Genomic DNA, 17,811 nt, shown 5'->3' with positions numbered 1-17,811 from the left:
AGAACCTGCATTTTGCCTAATACATCTTTACTCGACTACTGGAATCTTAAGCAACATGAAGAATAAGAAATTAATGGGAGAAGGCGATAGTCAACCGATATCGAGAACCTTGCCTCCCATTATAAGGTGAACACAGAATAAACAATATATTTATACACAAAAATGTCTTATGGTGATTCATACTATTTTTCCATTTAATGACACTCACTTGAACGACCAACAACAGCCACTATAAAATAGTGACCTCGATATAAAAAAATATATATATACATGAAAGTGTAGCTGCTAGAATAAGAATAACCTGGGTAAAGTTCAGAGAGCTCTGCTGGTGACAATGGGTCTCTCTCTCAGAGTAAAAGGCAGACTGTATGACGCATGTGTACAAACAACCATGCTTCATGGCAGTGAAACATGGGCCGTGACTGTTGAAGACATCCGATGGATGTGCAACGTCAGTGTGCATACTAGACAGAGCGTAAGTAGCTTGAGAAAAAAGTTGAACCTCAGAAGCATCAGTTGTGGTGTGCAAGAGAGACGATTGTGTTGGTATGGTCATGTGGCGAGAATGGATGACGATAGCTGCATGAAAAAGTGCCACTCCCTAGCAGTTGAGGGAACCTATGGAAGAGGTAGGCCCAGGAAGACCTGGGATGAGATGGTGAGGCACGACCTTCGAACATTGGGCCTCACTGAGGCGATGACTTCTGACCAAGACCTTTGGAAATACGCTGTGCGTGAGAAGACCCGGCAAGCCAAGTGAGACCTAAATCCAAGGCCTCTGCCAGGGGTGTAGCCAGCCCACTTATGTGTACCTTCCTTCATTGGACACAAAACTCCACTTGCGAAGACCTGTCGAAGCAAGTGAAATCAGAATCGAAATTGAACTAAATTCGACGATTGGCACCCATGCTAACGTCATCTCCTTCATTGGACACGAAACTCGGCTTGTGAAGACCTGTTGGGGCAAGCAAAAGCAAAATCGTGATGGCACCTGTGCCCAGCGTCGCCTTCCTGGCACTTGTACCGGTGGCATGTGTAAAGACATTCGAACGAGATCGTGCCAGTGCTGCTGGACTGGCTCCTGTGCAGGTGGCACGTAAAATACACCATTTTGAGCGTGGCCGTTGCCATTACCACCTGACTGGCCTTAGTGCTGGTGGCACATAAAAGCACCCACTACACTTTCGGAGTGGTTGGCGTTAGGAAGGGCATCCAGCTGTAGAAACTCTGCCAAATCAGATTGGAGCCTGGTGTAGCCATCCGGTTCACCAGTCCTCAGTCAAATCGTCCAACCCATGCTAGCATAGAAAGCGGACGTTAAACGATGATGATGATTATGATGATGATACAGTGGTTTGTTGGATGCCTTGTTCAAAGAAAGATGCATGTTACTAAGGAAACACCCACCAAAGTCATTCTTGTATTTTAAAATGTTATTCATTATCATCATCATCATCATCATCATCGTTTAACATTCGTTTTCCATGCTGGCTTGGGTTGGACGGTTTGATGGGGACTGGCAAGCCAGGAGGCCACACCAGGCTTCAATCTGATCTGGCAATGTTTCTTCAGCTGGATGCCCTTCCTAATGCCAACCACTTCGAGAGTGTAGTGGGTGCTTTTTACATGCCACCGACATGGGAGCCAGTCAGGTGCGTGCGTGTGCTTGTTTATGTGTTTGTAAGTGTGCCTCAATGCATGTGAGCGTATATAAGTTGCAATGAATAAGCTGTCGTCTCAATTACTCAAAAATGAAGATAATACTGACATCTCATTTTAACAGATATATTTACCAAAATTACATAAAAATATCTTGGAATACTAAAGAGTAAATTTATTCAATAAAACCCCCATTGGCTTCAAACATGGCCTCCAGACGTCTTCGGAATCTCCTGCAACTCTTCTGCAACCTCTCCTGAAACTCCTTGTTTAAGTTGGTGGATGCTGCCATAATCCTTGCTTTCAGTTCATCTGTGTTACAAGGAGTTTTGTTGGTCTCTCGCTCAACTGCACCCCATACATAATAATCAAGAGGGTTGCAGTCTGGGGAGTTAGGTGGCCAGATGTTAAGGTTGATGTGGTCACAGAAATTGCCTGACAACCATGACTAGGTTCTGCTATTTGTGTGGCATAGTACAGAGTCCTGTTGCCAGACATAGGGTCTTCCAACAGCCACTCTCTGACCCAGGGCAGCACTACCTCCTCCAGGCACTTGATGTGAACCTCCATGTTGAGTCTGAGGCCATGTGAGAAGATGAAAGGAGGCTTGAAGTAAGAAGATTCAATGACAAATGTGCTTATATCCACAGTCCCAAGCTCCTAAAATGAAAAGGCATAATAATACCATATGGTTTGCAGCCTTCACCTGAAATGTTAAGTCCAACATACATACAGATTTCCTAAGGTTAGGAAACCCAACTCGTGCATGGAAACCAGTAGTTCATGTAGGAACAACATTATATAACAACTAAGTGGATCCTTCAACACAGACACTGTAGTATATGTAATACAATTAAAATCCATAAATATCACCCTCAAGAGATATATTGGTATGGCAGATAGACTGTTCAAAAAATGATTTTCCAACTATATTTATTTATTTCCAAAATATTGAGAAATGGAATATAGAATTTGAAAGTTACATTTGGTCTTTCAAAGACAAAGGTATGGACTCAACACTGGCTAGAGGGTTGTTAAAATGTGTAGACCTTATATAAAATAGTAGTAAAAGATGTGGCCTCTGCACAGCTGGGAAAAAGACTAAGCCTGGATAACTACCTTACACCAGAAATATATTTGAACATCAAGCTGAAAGTATCTAGCAAGTTTGCTTAACAAAACAGAATGTGGCTACTCTAAATGAAACGTCCAGATTCGGGCACAATATCTGAATGTATTCACTACTTTCTATTCTTTTGGTTCTTCAATTTTTCTTTGGTTTCTTAAAAAGAGAAGGAGCAGCCAATACTATCAACCCAAGTTCTAGATGGGTACTTTATTTTATCAACCTCAGAGGAATGAAAGGCAAAGTTAGCTCCACTGGGATTTGAACTCAAAATCTAAAGAGCCAGAACAAATATCGATGGACAAATACGGTCTGATGCTTTAACAATTCAACTGCTCCATCACCTTTGCATATTGCATCCTGTTATAAAAACAACTGCTTAGAGTTTATAAAAGAGAAGTTAACTCTGTTGTGTGTGTGTTGTTTTTTAAATAAATTATTCCATGTTAAATATTCTCTCTAGAAGCGCATTCCGTTTAAATCGTTTTATACAACTGATTTCACGTCTGCATTTACACTTACTATCAATTAAATTATATTTTAGTTTCTTTTTTCATTTTTTTTTTATTTAGGTACATATGTTAGAAGTGTGTGTCTGTGCGTGTGTATGTATATATACAAATAATAATAATAATAATAATAATAATAATAATAATATGTACGTACGTATATGCGAATATGACTGCATGCATGTGCCTATGTATGTATATGTACGTATGCCTGTACGTACATGCATATATATATATATATATATATATATATATATATATATATATATATATATATATATATATATATACGTATGTTACTTTACTTTTTCTAGCTATTTCGTTCATACTCTAAAATATTTTACAATACCTTAGCTATTTTACGTTCACTTTATTTCATTTCCCAGACAAATATTTAAGCGACACCATCAAAATAACTCCATAAAATACATTTCCTAATCAATATTCTTTACTTTTACTCTACAACATCCGCCAGCAGACGACACTGCAGACATTCAAAATGGCTGACCATTCAGCTGTAATTGTTGATGTGGACGATATTGACAAGGTAAATACTATGGTCCGTACTTCCTTTCAGTTCTTGAAATTAGGTTTAAATTATATACTAACTCAAACTGTATGTTTCTATATATTTTATTTCAACACGGAGTTTTTAGATTAATGTAAATATTAATCTATTGAAGACATACTTCTAAACATCGTAAACGACCTCGACGTAAAAAAAAAAAACTTCAGCTTCTCAGTCTTAAAATCTTTACACGTGTAATTTTTTTTTCTCCTCCCCTCTTCTTCGATTTCGGACCTATCGATTAGACTGATTTTTCGTCTTATTCGATTGTTAGTTTGTGAAAATCTTTCAATTGTATTTCCATATCATTTAACATTCGGAGGAGTCCGTCTATTTTTTGGGGTTGCTTCGCTCTTACTGTCACTTTTGATATGTTCCTGTGCGTATGTGTATATATTGTGTGCCTATATATATATATATATATACACACACACACACACACACATATATATATATATACATATAGTGTGTGTGTATCTTTATGTATATACGTTTGTATCTTTGCATATATTTAATATATGTATATATAAATGTATTTGTTTATACGTACATATTTGTTTGTATGTCTTTATGTGTGTATATATATATATATATATATATATATATATATTGTTTTTAAGTGTGTGTGTGAATATATATGTATATAGTTGTGTACATACATACATAGGACCCTATTTAAGGACCAATTTGAATTTGGGGCCAAAAAAGCGGGGACACCTGCATGTTTTATATAGAAAAGATTACATTATATACGCAACAGTTAAATGTTAGGAATGTTATAATTATATAGTATAATCATGTACCTAATTTATATATACAATCTTACAGTATGTATTAATTAAATATAATTCTGTTGACTATATCGTGTGGAAATGTGTTAGATATTTTCGAATAACCGTAGATCTCCTTTACAGAACATAATACACATCGGAATCGTTAGAACGTTGGGGGTGGGGGGTCGAGTGAGGAAAATGCCTTGCGGTATTTGTTCCTGATTTCTACGTTCTGAGTTCAAATGCTGCCTCTCGTCCTTTCGGGGTCGAGCAGCAGTTGAGCAATGGGGTCAGTATAATAGATTTACCCCTCTTCCTTACAATTGCTGGGTTCTTGCCAAAAATTGAAACCATTATTAGGTAAAATGCTTAGCTGCATTTCGCCCGTCCTTACGTTCTGAGTTCAAATTCCACCGAGGTCGACTTTACCTTTCATCCTTTCGGGGTTGATAAGACAAGTACCAGTTACACACTAGGGTCGATGTAATCGACATAATCCTTTCGCCCCCAACCCCTCAAAAATTTTTTTAGGCCTTGTGCCTATAGTAGAAAAGATTATTATTATTATTATTATTATTATTAAAGCGGCGAGCTAGCAGAATCGTTAGCACGGCGGGCGAAATGCTTAGAGGTATTTCGTCTATCATTACGTTCTGAGTTCAAATTCCGCCGAGGTCGACTTTGCCATTCATCCTTTCGGTGTTGATAAATTATGTACCAGTGAAACACTGGGGTCGATGTAATCGATTTATCCCCTCCCCCAAAATGGCTGACCTTGTGGCAAAATTTGAAATCATTATTATTACTATTATTATTGAAAACAACAGTTGTATGAGGGCTTGTGCTTTTGGTGGTCAGAGTGAACTTGGGTCTCTGGAGTTACTTGATTGGCCCTAGTTGGAAGTTCCTCTGTATCAGAAGGACTGCATCATTCATGTATTCACATATTTTGCATACTATGTATACCTTTACCTCATTTAACCCTTCTCTTTGTGTTCAAGTCTTGCTGAGATTTATCTTTCATCTCTCTAGATGAAGTACTTGAGCCAATGTTATTGGCTGGTCTCCGCCCCTCAAAATTGCTGGCCTTGTGCCTACATTCTGAGGTTCATTTCTGCTGAGATCAACTTTGCCTTTCATCCTTTCAAGCCATTGTAATAAATACCAGTTAAACACTGAGGTTGCTGCTATCAAGTAAACCACACTTCTCAAAATTGCAGGCCATGTGCTTAAATTAGAAACAGTTATTCTCTTTATTTTTATGCAGATCTTGATTATCCCATTGCTTATTCACCATCTTTCCAACAACAACTTTGGGCCCCTTTTTGAATTCTATATGTCTAACAATCATGGACATGCTTACAAAATTAAAAAAAAAAAACAACACAACACCCATGACTTTCAGGAACATGTTTTCTCACTCAGAATTGCTGAAGCATGGAATAATCTACCTGTTGGACACTACATCCTTCAAACTTCCATGCTTCCTGAAAATCGCCAAGAGGTCCCTCCATCCTTTTAAATGACACATCCACTGTTCACTTCCTCTTCATCATTCTGTATACTGTCCATGCATTTTTGGTTATTTTTTCTGATGAGTAGTGGTGCAGTTGAGCACTGTATACAATAAGTTCATTATATAATTGTATATGAGGAGGTACAGAAAGGTTCCTGGCTTTAAGGGTATCGGGAAAGGTCTGGCTGGAGGCTCGACCTTCTGAGATCTTTTACAGGGCTTAGAAAAACTGAAGGACTGCTGCAATAAGTGTGTGAATCTGAGCAAGAAATATGTTGAATAAAATCATAATTCATTGATCCTCTTGTATTTTCTTTTACCAAAAGCCAGGAACTTTTCAGTACCCCATATATTTACTTGTATTTATCATGTTGTTCTACAAATTAACTTCTCTAGTTAATACATTACTCAAGATAGAGATAAAATATTTTCCTCACAGAGTAAATTTATTTTGGAAGTGACTCTTGTTAAGTCACCTATCTTCTACTTGTTTCAGTCATTTGACTGCAGCGTTCAGACGCCACCCTGAAGGGTTTACTTGATCAATTCAAACCCAATACTTATATTTTTAAGTATGGTACTTATTCTTTCAGTCTCTTTTGCTGAACTGCTAAGTTATGGGCATAAAGAAGCCAGCACTGGTTGTCAGGCAGTAGAAGGACAAACAAATATATGCGTGTGCACGCAATAAAATAGTATTTTATTGAAACTGTGAAGAATTTGCAAACTATTACTCAGAGATTCATTTAACCAATTATCAGAGAGTAATACTCACAACTGTCTGATGATTAATTATGTGAAGCTGAATAACAGTTTGTGAAGTTTTTTCAGCTTCAATAAAACCCTAATTACATATCATTGTTTGACATCTATGTTCTATGCTGGCATGTTTTGGATTGTTTGACAGGAACTGATGAGTCCAAGGACACCATTGTGTTCCAATGTCAGCTTTGGCATGGTTTCTACAGCCTGATGCCCTTCCACTTTACAACAGGTACTGGGTGCTTTTTTCATACCTATTGAAATCACTGTGCAACTTTAAAGACTACAAACCATTGGGAGATGGTGGGGTCAGCTTTAAGCTAGAGGACAGGGAAGGGATTTAAACTATGAGATGGAGTTGGGGTCCAAGCAGGTTCTTGTAGAGGGTCTGCATGGCTATTCACATTTAGTAGAAGAGAGAAAGAGAAAATGATCAGTAAGAGCTGCATAGGGATAGATAATGGCCATGGGGTGCCCAAGTGGCCCTACAAGGTACAAGGTGAATAGAAGTGGGTGGTTTGTAAGATTGTATGGGAAGGAGATGTGAAAATGGAGAGACAGACTGCAAAAATGAGTAGGGTTGAAGGGTGGATGAACGAGCTGCAGGTTGGAGAAGATAGAAGGATGCGGAAGAGAGTGGGGTAGATTGAGGGTGTGAGCAGCAGGAATAGTAATGCTGATACAGTTGACTGGGGCAGGGGAACAATGGAGATCACACAGTTGGGTAGTCTGTAGGAGCTGGTGGTGGGAGAGTCAGGCATAGTGCATGAGAGGAGAGGATGCATCACTGTAATATGTGTGGAGAGTATGACACAAGGCACTTCCAGGACTCAGTGGTGCCAAGGAGGTAGGTCTTTAGGAGAATTTCATATCACCAAAATATACTCTCCTACATTTTCTACAATGCTCTTCCATCTATCTGGTAGACTTGCAAGGCCTCTCTTCCAAAATTCACTTGTCTGTGATGAAAAATACTCTTCCAGTACTATTCTGACCTTGTCTGCAGAATTCATATTTTTGCTGTCCAAATGCCTTTGAAGACTGCAGAATAAATGATGATCAGATGGAGCAATGTCCGGCACATATGGTGGGTGGGGCATCGTTTCCCATTCAAACTGCTCCACCTTTTGGAATGTTATCCTTACTGTATGTAGGTGAGCGTTATCCTGAGGGAAAAGCACTTTTTGTCTTGAAACCAAAGATGGTCATTTTTCTTCTAGTGAAGGTGTTATGATGGGATTTTGTTCCACCAGGGTTTGCAAGATATTCTTGTCGGGCTCTACAGATTTCCCAGGATGAGGCTCGTTTTCTAGGCTGTAGTTTCCAGCTCAGAATTTCTGGAACCACCGTTAATACTGGCTTAAGCTTCTTGTCCAATCCCCATATATTCCTCGCACTTTCCATTGCATTGTTGCCTTTATTGACTTCATAAAGCAAAATATGCTGAATGTCCATCTTTGTCACTTCCATTATAACTTTGAAAAAATAGCTGTTAAAATTGAACAGCACTCTTCAAAACTTGCACTAAGAATAAGTACAAAGTAACATTTACTACCTGCTTTTATAGCAAGTTGATGCAGGTAGTTTATCCTGTTCCCTTCCAACTTTTAGTTCATGCAATTGAAAAAACTGCATTATTTATGGGATGACCCAATACATACATTATATGTATGACCGAGACCTTTGGAAATGTGCTGACTACTGACCGAGACCTTTGGAAATGTGTTGACTACTGACCGAGACCTTTGGAAATGTGCTGTGCGTGAGAAGACCCGGCAAGCCAAGTAAGATCGTTGCCAGTGCCCCTGGACTGGCTCTTGTGCGGGTGGCACATGAGATGCACCATTTTGAGCGTGGCCGTTGCCAGTACTGCCTGACTGGCTCCCGTAGGATTTTCGAGTGAGATCGTTGCCAGTGCCCCTGGACTGGCTTGTGCGGGTGGCACATAAAAGACACCATTTCGAGCGTGGCCGTTTTCGTGCGGGTGACACGTAAAAGCACCCACTACACTCTCTGAGTGGTTGGCGTTAGGAAGGGCATCCAGCTGTAGAAACTCTGCCAAATTAGATTGGAGCCTGGTGTTGCCATCCGGTTTCACCAGTCCTCAGTCAAATCGTCCAACCCATGCTAGCATGGAAAGCGGACGTTAAACGATGATGATGATGATATATATATATATATATATATATATATATATATATATATATTAGTTTTCGGATTCATTAGAATCTAGGAGCACCAATACATAGGATGCCAGGACTAGCTCGGTACCATAGCATTGAGTTCACAGTAAGGTAAAACAATAATTAGATGTCATCTGTTGGAAGTATACTGGGGTTTAAAACATGTATATGCATGTATGTATGTGTGTGTGTGTGTGTATATATATATATATATATATGATGTGTGTGTGGTTTAACAAAAGCGCTCACACACTAGAAAAAAATCTTCTTCCCAAAAAAAGGTTAGTAACATCCTCATAAAAGATCTCAAACATTTTTTAAAAATATTTTTTTAAAATCACCTTTACACTTCAAAAAGTGTATTAAGTAATCCTCATAGACTTTCAAATATATATATATATATATATATATATAGAGAGAGAGAGAGATATAGAGATCTATATATATGGCAGGCTTCCACACAATTCCCATGTACCAAATTCACTCACAAGGCATTGATTGACCCAGGGCTCATACAGTGGGACTAACCCCAAAGCAAACTCCTTAACCACACGGCCAGCCACACATGCCTGCACTTAAATTAAATTAAAATGTATTTATGACTCTCTCTAGTTTCGTATCATTTATATCTATGTCCTGCACTCCATTCTAAGGTGGGCTACTCAGAATTACTATAATTAAATTAATACAATATTACAAAATCTGTAATATTATTCTGATTGTCGGGATACTTGTTATGCTTTTCGATCCTTAACTATAGAAGAAATTGAGAACATAATCAAAATCTTTAACATAAAACTAGTTTGAATGTTGCGCTTTAAACATCCCTAACTATGGATTGAAATCGAAAACATAACTGAAATGTTTAACATTATAAAGCAATGTTATAAAGATCTAATTTATGCATCAAAATCATCATCATCATCATCATCAATTAACATCCATCTTCCATGCTGGCATGGATTGGATGGTTCAACAGGAGCTTGCAAGCTGTGTGTTTTGACATGGTTGTTATGACTAGATGACCTTCCTAATGTCAACCACTTTACTGAGTAGACTGGATGCTTTTTATGCAGCACCACCCCTGGTGAGGTCTGTTTGGCATATATTTTACAGTTGGGTGCCCTTCCTAACATCCAATCACTTTACAAAGTGAACTACAGAAACATAGCATGGGATTTTCTTGGGTCCAGCTAGTAATGGAAACATTGTTTCCCTCTCTGCATAAAAAGCTGTTCTATGTCAGTTTCCTTGTTCTCATGAAAAAGACTTCAACTTGGCATCATGAGAAAATGAAACACTCATCACAGTGCTCCCACTGGTTCTGGTAGGGAAATGTATCTTTTTGGGATACCTTTTTCTTGCTTGGTGGACAAAATATTTACCTATACTGATTGATAAACACTGCAATCAGAGAAATTTGAGATTCATTTCAATATTGCCTTAACAACCATTGATTTTAGACTAGATACCTGAGATTTAGGAATATCTGTTAACATCAGGCACTGATTTTTTTTTATTGCATCTGCAGTTCAAGATCTGGCAGCTCCTTGTCATTATCATCATCATTTAACATCTGTTTTCCATACTAGCATAGGTTGGATGGTTTGACAGGGGCTGGCCAGCTGGAGAACCACACCAGGCGCCAATTGTCTATTTTGAGCCATTGATTGATACCTGACTCTTCCAGGTAGTATTTTTAAACTTTTCAAATGCCAAAGACTCTAGTGTAATGCATATATTTACCATCTTCTGATCCTTCTGGTATTATATTACCCAGAAACTTCCAGTGTAAACATTTCCATGCCAGGTGACAGGATTTTGCACATTGAATTGAAACGCTCAGTCTTCATAATGTGATATAACTATTAATATTACTAACATCAGCAAAAGTTTGGTGAATATTAGTGGGACTGGAATATAACTCTATTTAGATAGATCGACAAAAAAAAACAAAAGATTTAGATAATTAATAATTAATTTAAAGTGAGTATGTATGTGTGTGTGTGTCTGTCTGTCTGTCGATCAATCAATCAATCAATCAGAGAATAATCCTCAAAAGGTAGAGATGTGGTTGTGTGGTAAGAAGTTTGTTTCCCAACCATATGGTTCCAGTTTCAGTCCCCTTGGGCAAGTTCTGCTATAGCCTTGGACTAACCAAAGCCTTGTGAGTGGATTTGATAGGCAGAAACTAAAAGAGATCTGTTGTGTGTATATATGTGTGTGTGTGTGTGTGTTGATTCTTCACCACTGCTTAACCGGTTTTGGTGTATTTACATGCCCATAACTTAGCAGTCTGGCATAAGAGAATGATAAAATAAGTACCAGGCTTAAAAAGAGTAAATACTGGTGTCGATTCATTTGACTAAAATTTTTCAAGACAATGCCCCAGCATGGCTGCATCTAATGGCTGAAACAAGTAAAAGAAGTTATGTAAAATGAACGTCTACAAACTTATTTATCAGATAATTAAAATAAAATATAATTAGAAAACATTATATTTCTGAGGATAATCTTCAGAAGTTACATAAAATCAATGTCTACAATTTTATTTATTCAATCAGACTTTTTCATTAAAAATCAGTTTCATTCGTTTTTATCTACAATCATTCTTGTTGCTCCCTCAGCTATTCCCCTTATAATAGAAATACACCTATCAGAACATCCAAAACAGAAACTAGTACATGGAAGATTCATAAATTCATAAGCTTTGGTTAACAAATGCTCTATAAACTCTATAATGTAGATGGTAGTTAGTTAACATGATAATGTTGAATATATTAGTATCGTAATAGGTAGCATTTTAGCCAATAACATTTCATTAGTTTATTGAATTTCACCGCAAAATAAGAATATGCTTTACTCTTCTTCAATGGGAATTAACAACATACACCAGCTGGATTTCGAAGACCTATTTGATCAATAGCTGTTGTTTGAAGTTGGTATTTGCTGTGTAGTTGTTAGGATCATATTGATATTAAAATTCAAAGTACATTTTAGTGAATCCAACTGTTGAAAAGCAAATATAAAATCTATGTTGATTATGTACTTTGATTATTGTAATTTCAAACAAATCCTTGTTTTTAAAATAAATTCTATTGTTTTGGTTACATCATTTGATTATATCTGAATGCTTTTGTCTTTTTAACTGTTGTTCATTTATGTGCAGATACTTTATCCTATGAAGGAGGGTGATCAATATTTAGATGTGTTAGTCTTAGGTTTTGCTTACTTATTTTAAATATTGATATATCACCTTGGATCTCTTCCTTTACCTTTAAATACTTAAGATGTATATAATTAATAAGCATTTTTGGACATACAGATATATTTTTATATGGATTATTTTATAATTCAATTCTCTATTTCTGAGATGAATTATATTATGTATACTGTTTATGTTAGTCTGATGGGTCTGATTGTTGCTTTCACTACATTTTGGCTGTGTATGCTCCAGCCTTCTTTGGGTTGTTGTATCAGAATTTTGAACCTAATCCTTTATTTAATCGATGAGGGTACACTATTCTCATTCAGTTCTCTGTGTTTTGTGACATTTTTCTTTTCTGACCATTCCTAAAGTGTGAAAACCACTCATAAACTTGTGTTTTGCTAATGGCAGTGTCCTTGTAAGCTGTTTGAAGCATAACAACTGTTTCAGCCACTGTTTTCCCCAGCAGAAAACAGAATTTCATGGAAGCATGCTGTTCCTTCATTTCAGTCATCACAAAAATTGACGAACTGGGGAGAAGCACTGCAAAACAAAGATGCACCACATGACACTACGACCTCACTTGACGATGCCAGTCAGCAGACTGATGCCTGAGGGTTGCATCAAGTGGCTTCTAGTGGCGGAAACCTGAACAACAATGGGTTTGTCCCACAGAGAATGTTTCTGGTTACTTTTGGGTACCCCCTCATACTATTACTATCTCTTTGTTGGTATTTATTTGCCTGTTATGTTTCATTATATTTCCCTAATTGGACAATCATCTTCTGAAATACAGATCTTAGTGTATGTAGAAAGCATTTTGAAAGACCATTGGTTTCTTCTTTCTTAATATTGTTTGGAAATAGGAGAATGGCCATACAAAACTTTCTATTCTGGCTATATATTGAACAGCATTAGGTCATTGATGCATCCATAAAGATTTTGTATAGTGTATTTAGGGTGTATCAGCCTGATGGCTACCGTCCTTTACTAAAGTATATTAATAGTAGCTCACTTCGTTTAAATACTGGAAAATATTGAACATCACTAGTTTCCTTGGATTCTACTGTTTTACTGTTTTAACAGTAGGATTTGAATCACTCAACAATTATTCAATGCTCAGCTGTTTACTCTGGAAAGCTTTCCCAACTCATAATATCTATTAGTTATTTACAGTGGGCTTGAAAGAGTTTTAAGAATCTAGATTATGAATAGAATACAATGCTAAGGACAAGATATATACAGTTAATTCTTAATTCAGTAACCTAATAAACTGTCAACTTGACTAGCCACAATTCTGAATTGTTAGAGTCTTAGATGATGATAACAGTTTATAACTTCACATTACTTTCATTGATGTAACAAAGAATTGTCAAGTTTGATCTTTTATTATCATTAAATGGAGGTGATAATTGCCATTATTATTATCTTGTTGAATGACTGCCTTCTTTCTGTGCTCATATAACTGCAAGTCTTTCACAACAAAGTAATATTTCAGGTTCATTAATATTGATAATACTGGTTGAGCATTCAAGCTGCTGCTGCAGAATTAACTCTCAAACACCTGAGATTTCCATGATTCAGATCTCATTTTAAGTTGACATTATTTTTTTAATACTCTACCAAACCAAAAGACTATTGTCAGAATCACCAAGAATGAAAAATATCAACCCAGGAGGAGAGCAGATGTTTAGTGGCTTGAAACTTAATCATACATCTCCTTTAAATTAAACAAAACTCTGCTATAAATCTAGATAAAAGAGTATTAAAAAGCAAGTAAAAAAAAAAAAAAAGAATTGTAATTTCATATTTTTGAGTAATTTTCTACTTTGATTTTCATATTTTCATTTAACCCTTACATTATACATATTTCTAGTGATGTACACAATGTTTGTTTCAATTAATTTTGAAAATAATGAAAAATTTAATAAAACAAGTTTGTCATTGCTAATCTGGTTTCTAAGGCAACAAGCTGGCAGATTTGTTACTGAGCTGGATGAAATGCTTAGTGGCATTTCTTCTGGCTCTTTAACATTCTGAGTTCAAATTCCATTGTGGTTGACTTTGTCTTTCGTCCTTTCAGGATCAATAAAATAGGTACCAGTTAAGCACTGGGGTTGATGTAATCGACTAGCCTAGCTCAAAGTTAGAAAGAATTATTAATCTGGTTTCTGGAACCTAATTTAACATGAAACTTTATTATATCACTTCAAGATAAATGTTTTATATCAGAGAACCAAGGGCAGTTTTGGGTTGGTTGGTTGGTTGGTACCAAAGGGGCTAAATTTTTGACACTTGTATGAGTTGGACAGTTTGACGGGAGCTGTAAAGCAGAGGACTGCACCAAGCTCCAATGTCTGCTTTGGCATGGTTTCTATGGCTGGATGCCCTCCCTAATGCCAACCACTTTACAGTGTGTACTGGATGCTTTTACTATACTATAACTTCTTTGAAGTTGAAATAGACATATAGTTAATCGGTAAAAGTTTTTTTATGTCGTTAATATAAATAAAAACAATTCTCTGTTGTGTTTAAAATACCAGACTATATGATTAAGATGATGGGATGCTGATTAACCTAATGAACTTGCACTAACTAAGCACTGAGTAATGGTTTTAAGTAAGACAGACAACCACAATATTTTTCTTACTTCATTCATTCAAGCAGAAAATAAGACACTGTTCTCATTTTACAGTTGTTAGCATTTATTCAGCTGTCAAAAGATGCATTTAAAATTCACATAAAGATGTTCAAATTTGCAGCAACATCCCATTAGCATGGAGCAGATTGCTATAAAACCTGTAGGAAAAAAAAAAGAAGAAAAGAAAATTAGAAAAAGTAACCATACAAGATCCTGTCAGTTCTCAAATAATCAATAGTTAAGGAAGATACTAATTGACAAGGTTGCATAGAATGTTTTGCTTAATTGTTTCCATTGATAGAGCAACTGACAGGAACTAAATAAGTAGGCCACCTGTTTGTTAGACATAAGGAATCTGCTATTTGAACCTCAACATGGTATTTTGTAAATTAATCTACACTAATTTTATTTTCATTGACAAGTTATTGTTTTGTTTTTTCTTAATGAAAATACCTCAGTAATTGTACTCCTTTTTGGCAAATTATTGTTTTGTTATGGGTGAATTTTGTTTTTGTTCTTAATAATCATTAATCAATATTTAATAATTATGTTTGATATAGTGTGCACCAACCATGAAAGTAATTCTTGAAGTACAAACCTAATATATAAGTGCAAGCATCAAAGCTTATTCTTGATAAAAATCAATAAAATTTCCAATAAATCAGCTGAGAATTCAAACCTACCATTTGTTCTCAAAGAGTTCCAAATAGATTTTGATAAGTGAGAGAGAGGCGGGAGAGAGTAATTGAAAGTTGTCTCTATTGATTTGTCTATTTGCTTGCAAACTAATGTGACAATTAGTGAGAACAAGTTGATTCAAACATCTATACCTACTGATTAACTGATAAGTTCAAGGTGTAATCTACTAATCTGTTGCTGCCTTTTTAGAACAATAAAAATGAGTTGTTGAAAAGAGAGAGAGAGATTACTAAGTCAGTTGAATATAGAGTCAAAATCACAAAAGTCAGATAGTTAGTGACTGTCTTTGTTAGCAACCCCAAAGACTATCCCATTTTTTTTTTTTTTGCCAGGACCAGAGTCCTGATCAATTTGCTGACTCTCTACAATGCTCAAGTGAGACTCACAATGCAAAACTACCCTTTATTTGGGACAGTGCTGTTGATACACAAACGTCCTAGATTGTCTTCAAAAGAAGGCCATTTCATTGATTGACAAAGAGTTGCTAATACACTATAACCTCTTGTCCACAGACTTGCTGTCTCCTCTCTCTACTGCTTCCAGTACTAGTACAGTAGCTCTACTTTTCCCCATTTAGTTAGCTGGACACATCTTCCTTTCATTACCTCTGTGTCTCCCCTCCCCTCAAACTCTACACTAGTTACAATACTCAATCCTTACTCCTCAGAACAGTGGTTCTCATCTGTGGTCCATATGACCCTTGTGGGGGTCCATATAAGATTTTGTTATGAGTAAAATGGGTTATGCTTCAAGACAAACAATTTTAACAATTTTTTATATACAATTCCTAATAATATTTAATAATAAAAATATGATCAGATTTTTTAAAACATGGAAGTCCTGTAGAGTAAAATGGGAATAAATAGGGTCTACAGGTAAAAAAAAAATGGTTGAGAACCACTGCCTTAGAATATAACCACCTCCCTGCTCATCCACATTTTCTTTGCAGTCATAAACTTACCAATGTTTAAGCTGAACATAAACCACATTGATGTCAATAGTTTTGCAGAGTCAGTGATAGTTATATGGATTCTAAACCTTTTCCTCCATAAAAACAGTTCTTGAATGAAATTAAAAATTCTAATTGTTGATAATAACTTGTAATTTTCTTTTAATTTCTAGAGAAAGAAAACTGCTGAAGATGAACTGCAATTCCATGGTAAACTAATATTTTCATTTATGCAACAATATTATGTTTTCTGAATTATTCCTGCTACAATTCTCATATATTTACATTTTCACTTCATTGCTTCATGTCTGTTTTGATACTTCACACTTTATAAAAATGATGTCTTATTAACTTCTAAATATAACCAATGATAATCTTTATATCCAACTTAACACGGATGCCTTGCTAGAACATCAAATACTGCATAATTAGATGTGAGAGACCCTCTCATTTAAGTGCTTGGTGCTGCAACATCAGCATCTGGAAAGATGCTGAAACTCTATACAGCATAGCAGTGAGATCTGACTGGCATAAAGTGACAACTGAGTAGGTCCAGTAGAGAGAAATCATGTGATATGAGAATTCCAGTGCCCATCACAGATGAATTTCATTTGCTACGATCTTCTATGTGTGTGTTTTTATGTCTCAAGTGCCTAAATGAGAGGATCTCCCAAGGTTAATAATGCAGTTTTCAGTGTTCTAACAAGGTATCAATGTTAAGTCAGATATAAAGACGACCCTTTGGTATTAATACTGCTTCTGTCTAATAATAATCTAATAATAATCAATGATGTTGATTGTTCTGTTTTATATGGATTTTGAAATAAATTCCAAACCCATGCTCAGAATTGTCAAAGCATGGAATAAACTACCCATGTCCCTTGTTAACTGTCAGGAAACTGCAATGTTTAATGAGTTTATTATACATTCCATTTCTTAATATAATTTCCGTGGCTGGATGCTCTTCCTATCAATATATGTGTATGTAGGAGAGAGAGAGAGAGAGAGAGAGCTTATTTATGACTGTATATCATCTTAAGAAAGTGTCGTTGACTATAGCATTGGGCCAAATGAGTGAATTTGGTTGACAGAAACTAAAAAGAGCCTGTTATATATACTTGTGTGTGTGTTTGGTTGAGAGAGTTCCTATTTCCCTTGTGTCTACTGGATTGTAATCAATGGCTTCCTGATGGTACCATTTGTTTGCAGTCCACCATG

The 17,811-nt window shown here is 36.3% G+C and overlaps 1 protein-coding gene across 2 annotated transcripts in view; it reads left to right on the top strand.

The window, feature by feature from the left end:
• The first annotated feature begins 3,563 nt into the window (after positions 1 to 3,563).
• Positions 3,564 to 17,811, top strand: part of LOC106883261 (protein YIPF1) — a 28,669-nt gene continuing 14,421 nt past the window's right edge. Inside the window, exons 1-2 of one of the 2 annotated variants that reach the window (XM_014934201.3) lie at positions 3,564 to 3,841; positions 16,767 to 16,803. In XM_014934201.3, the coding sequence (XP_014789687.1) occupies positions 3,794 to 3,841; positions 16,767 to 16,803 (85 nt within the window). In that variant the 5' untranslated portion in view covers positions 3,564 to 3,793. Of the gene's footprint in view, positions 3,854 to 16,766; positions 16,804 to 17,811 lie in introns of both variants that reach the window. The other variant, XM_014934200.3, reaches the window with a different exon arrangement.

Source organism: Octopus bimaculoides, chromosome 10 (genome assembly GCF_046866305.1).
Source record: "Octopus bimaculoides isolate indiv1 chromosome 10, ASM4686630v1, whole genome shotgun sequence".
Taxonomy (NCBI): Eukaryota; Metazoa; Mollusca; class Cephalopoda; order Octopoda; family Octopodidae; genus Octopus; species Octopus bimaculoides.
The sequence above is the reverse complement of the archived record's forward strand: the minus strand, read 5'-3'. Positions and strand labels throughout refer to the sequence as shown.